Below are 5000 nucleotides of genomic sequence, written 5' to 3'. Positions count from 1 at the left end.
GCGGAACAAAGACGAAAACACAGGACAAGAGGGTTTGGGTAGAATCATATGGTGACCGTGATAAGACGGAGATAACTTACGTGCATTTTCTGCAGGGCGTTCCTGACGATGCAAATGTCACCTTTGAGTTCGGAGATGAGGGCAGCAATCTTTTCGGTGTTGCTGAGGACCTCGACGGACTGCGTATAAGGGTTGTAGCGGACGCCGAACGGTCGACGGATTGTCCTGACGAATGACCTGCGCCAAGAATAGAGGAATAAATCTGGTGGCAAAGCTGAGAGCTGACAAAAAATAATCAGTGAGGAAATATTGGGTGTTCAGGGATAAATAGCACGATAGAAAAAAGGGTAAAAATCATGACCACACCCCTTAGATTCACTGAAGAGAAGAATAATGTCGAAGGTTTTACTAATGTCCGCTAAGAAGAATGGCATAATGATTGTGATATGCTGTAGAATAGAATAATGAATTTCAAGAAGACAAGAAACCACTAAAGGTAAGTGAATGGTTGAGTGTTGTGTAACTTCTAACAATTCTTGTCTCACTGCTTCTTTCAATCCAATCTATGATGTATTTATTCTGACTTCACGACGACGATTATTTCAAATAAGTATCTATATTAGAATTATCTATTGGAGTAACAGTTTTAGCAATATGCACTCATAAACACGAAGAAAAATTATAAAACACAAATGCTGTAACTGAATAAAATCTGAGAAATACAAACCAACTATTAAAAAAAAAAAAAAAAAAAAAAAAAAAAAAAAGTCGACCATTCATTGCCCCACCGTCGCGCCCTCGTCCCTCACCTGAGTTTTTCTTTCGCCTCCTCGAAGGTGTCGGTGTAGAAGTACTGGGCTTGGAAAGTGGTGACCAGGCAAGGCACGTGGCACACTGTGTCCGGGGTAAAACGCTCAATCTTCGCTTCGGGCGACAGGGAGTGGCGCAGTTCGCCGATGCTGGACAGGAGACCCGCGCCGTAAACCCGGAGGTCACCGTTCTTCTCGAAAGTGGAAGTACAGTTATGAAAAATTAAGGAGCAACAAAAAAGAAAAGGAAAATGTAGAAAAAAACGTTGATAAGAAAATGTACTATGGCAGTAGGATAATAAGAGGAACATTTATCATCAAGAAAAAAAGAGAAAAGAAAAGGAATTAGTACAATGATAATGAGCAATGAGGAAAACATACACAAAGAAATATCAGAGAGGAAAATAATTATAGATATTAGAAATGGCCGATATGAATTAAGACGTATTGATATAATCAAAGTAATGACTATCTAAAGGAGAAAGGACCAGATATAATGTGCTTTGCCGAAATCAAACTCAATGGAAATCTTGATGTTCAGGTAGGGACGGGAAAATACAAGTAATGGAAGAGGGACAGGGGAGGGAAAATGTGAGATGGTACGATGACAGCAGTGAAAAGAGGCATCAAGGTGGAAGAAATAGACTCACCTCCTTGCACATCCCGAATTCGACGGTGAAGAAGTAAAGCTGTGGAAGAGAGAGTGGGTTAGACAAAGTGATGATTGTCGTTGCAAAAATTATCCTTTGATAGTGACGCTAGACGCGAGGGGGCTGTTGTCGTAGAGTAATGGTGACTGTAGATGTAGTTTATATCAACCGCAATCAATCAATCAATCAATCAAGCACGCATACATTTCGAGTCCACTGCTGAACTAAGACCTTTCATACCATTCCATGACTCGCAAGGATGGTACCCATCTCTGCCACGTCACTCCTGCAAAATTCTCTATCTCATCTCTCCACCTTCTGTCAGGTCTCCCTCTTACACGTTTCCCATCACACTGTGTCTACTCAATAACACAGTTGCTTCATCGCTCATCAGTCTTTCACACTAACTTACCTGCCCAATTCCACTTCCTCTCTTTTACTGCCTCCACAATATCTTTCACTCTAGTCTGCTCTCTCACCCAACTTGCCCTCTTTCTGTCTTTCAACGTTATTCCCATCACTGATCTCTCTATTCTCCATTCTCAACTGCAGCGTTGACAACAACAGAGGCAATACTTTAAGTGGTGTGATGGAGATGATGTTGATTGTGATAAGGTGATGTATGAGGTATTCATAATCGTGGTAATAAAATGAAAGGAGAATAGATATGTGGGTAGTATGATGATCATATTAGTCTGTCTTAGGATATTAGTGATATAATATAACGGTGATTTTTTCACACGATATTGGTAAAATTGAGGATTCATTTGTTGTGCAGTCGTATATAAACGCGATAATGTAAGTGTTTAGACGTTATTACTCTAAGATTATAGAAAAACAATTTGTAACAACGTATGAACAAATCTACTAAAATTGAGAATTTATTTGTAATGCAGCCGTCCGTATATAAACGCGATAAAGAGCTTCGGCGTCATTACTCTAAGATTATAGAACGACAATTTGTAACGACGTATGAGCAAATCTGTAAACCAGGAATCAGATAAATTTCCAGCGTTCTGTGTTCATCCTTATATGATATAAGATTTCTGAGATTACCCGCAATTCTGAGAAATCATAACCAAATGGCATGAAGCTTCGGGTCACAAATCTTATTATTCGACACAAATTGTAGTGGATCCCAACAATATCTTTTATGATCTTTGTGATGAGGCCCTTCAAGTATTAAAACAATAATGTTGACACGGATTTAACTCAAAGGTCTTCTTCAACTAACTCTATTGGATTTAAGCTTACGTAGGGAGAAGTCAGTCTGGACATGAATTTATCAACCTTTTACGTTTGTAAACTTAACGTAAAATGTTGGAACTTCTCTTTCTTATTTTTCCAATCACCTAGTGTAACATTAGTTACATTCATGTTCTGTACAATTTAACTCCCGTTTTTTACACGTGATTAATTTAGCATATCAATGTTATTTCAACGAGAAATTGTAGTAAGAAATTTTGTTCTAATCTCAGTATATAGCAATTTGAAAGATGAATTTCCTATACTTTAACGTAAATCTTACGACTTCATAAATGAAGATCATTGTAACGTAAATCTTACGACTTCATAAATGAAGATCATTGGAACTGAGCTCAAATACTTTGGTTTTAATGATATCCTGTTAGTAACATAATGAGTGATTTCTCGTTTGTGCCCCCTTTGACTTCGAAATCGCACACTCCTGCCCACCGTGGCTATCTTGGAGACCTCTTCGTCGATGGCACCGAGGGAGGCAAGGCCGATCTCCTGAGAGAACTGCGCAAACTGAGGACAAGCGAGAAGAGGCATGTGGCCCAGGAGCTCATGGCAACAGTCTCTGTAGGGCGGGAAGAGGGAGATCAAGGAAATTAGTAGCAATTGTTGCTATCACCAATCGCAACTGAGTATTTATTTGTGGAACAAATTAAGTGAAAGTCAGTGCGGAAAACTTGATTTAGTTCAAAATAAAATTTGGTAGTTGGGAAGAGAACACGCTAACACAGGTTTGTAGTACTTACGGTTCAGGGGTGTAGAAGGGATCGGACGAGTGGCGGATGTATTGTGTGCAGTGGAAGACTCGGAATGCCAGTCCAGCCAGAAAGTCCCGTGGGCTTAGGTATCCCGCAACAGGGCGCAACGAAAAGCCAGTCTTTCCTGTGAGCATATAAAAAAAAAAAAAAAAAAAAAAAAACTAATCTGAACTTACACCTACAGTGAAGTCATAAAACTCCTTTAAAAGGAACATAAGTCCATAATAAGACATATGGAATTTGAAAAAACAATAAATGCACAAATGCACAATCAGCCATCACTTTCAATGATATATATATATATATATATATATATATATATATTTATATATATATATATATATATGTATGTATACATATATATATATATATATATATATATATGTATATATATATATATATATTATATATATATATATACATATATATATATATATATATATATATATATATTTATATATATATATTTATATATATATATATGACGTGCAGATTTCACTGATAAGAGTTTATGGTCTGTACTTGTGGTCAGGAAAAGGAAGAAGGATAACGGTGTCGAAAAGAGTTCAAGATCGACCGCTAAATCATACTGGATAGCCTTGTCTCTCCTTCCCATCTTCCTTCCCCCTTGCCTTTTCTATCCTTTTTTTCCTTTTCATTCCTCTCTACAGTCCTTCCCATATCCCTTAAAGGCACGCAAAGGGTGAAATAGCAAATGCTTGATAATGATACTTACGTCTCAGGAATTTGTCGATGTCAGCCAACTGAGGTATGTTGTCCTCTCTGTAACAAATAATAGATCCATTTAATCACGCCTAGTTCATAAGCGATTACCTATAAGGTTGATGAACCTCTTCCTTGTTTCTCCTAATACCATTTAATTCACTGCATTTTTTTTCTAGTTCACCACTAAAAAATCTACTATTCAGCATACTAGTTTCCCTTTTGAAATGCTCATGATTTTGCAAAAGCTTCCAACAGTTTCGTAAGGGTGACTTAGGTTTTCTTATAGTAGTGAATGGTTTTTGAATAATACGAAAACCACTGGTATTAATAGTGAATATTCACTAAAATGACAATTGTTATGACAAATTCTATTCCTTGTTCTAAAATCAAATTATTCCATTGGTTCTATAAATCTGCTAACAAACAAATTTCCTTTATTCTTGGGTAGAACACAGCGTTACAGGTGACTTCTTAAAACGTTGCTGTTATTAGTTTGAATTGATATCTGACTGTATGATTGATAAGAAATGTTGCTATATCATTGTGTCGTGTGTTTTTTCATAAACTTAGTCCCGACAAACCCCACAATTTCTCTTAAAATGTGGCTGTTATTAGTTTTAATTGAAATTTAATTGTATGATTGATAAAGAATGTTGCTACATCTTTGTATCGTGTTTGTTTTGCATAAAATTCGTCCCATCAAACCACCGCCATGTTGTGGAAGTGTGGAATAGATGGTCTAGTCTTTGATCATCCAAACTGGCATTTGACGGGGTCAGTTGGGCTGACTGGCCAAAACT

The 5000-nt window shown here is 37.2% G+C and overlaps 1 protein-coding gene across 1 annotated transcript in view; it reads right to left on the bottom strand.

The window, feature by feature from the left end:
• Trhn (tryptophan hydroxylase) overlaps nt 1-5000 on the bottom strand; it is a 60631-nt gene that overhangs the window by 4998 nt on the left and 50633 nt on the right. Inside the window, exons 9-14 of the mRNA XM_076208628.1 lie at nt 4211-4257; nt 3463-3598; nt 3155-3281; nt 1460-1498; nt 810-1000; nt 81-237 (exon numbers count right to left, since the gene is read on the bottom strand). Of these exons, the coding sequence (XP_076064743.1) occupies nt 81-237; nt 810-1000; nt 1460-1498; nt 3155-3281; nt 3463-3598; nt 4211-4257 (697 nt within the window). The remainder of the gene's footprint in view (nt 1-80; nt 238-809; nt 1001-1459; nt 1499-3154; nt 3282-3462; nt 3599-4210; nt 4258-5000) is intronic.

Source organism: Oratosquilla oratoria, chromosome 25 (genome assembly GCF_046742065.1).
Source record: "Oratosquilla oratoria isolate Oo_2021 chromosome 25, ASM4674206v1, whole genome shotgun sequence".
NCBI classification, from domain to species: Eukaryota; Metazoa; Arthropoda; class Malacostraca; order Stomatopoda; family Squillidae; genus Oratosquilla; species Oratosquilla oratoria.
The sequence above is the reverse complement of the archived record's forward strand: the minus strand, read 5'-3'. Positions and strand labels throughout refer to the sequence as shown.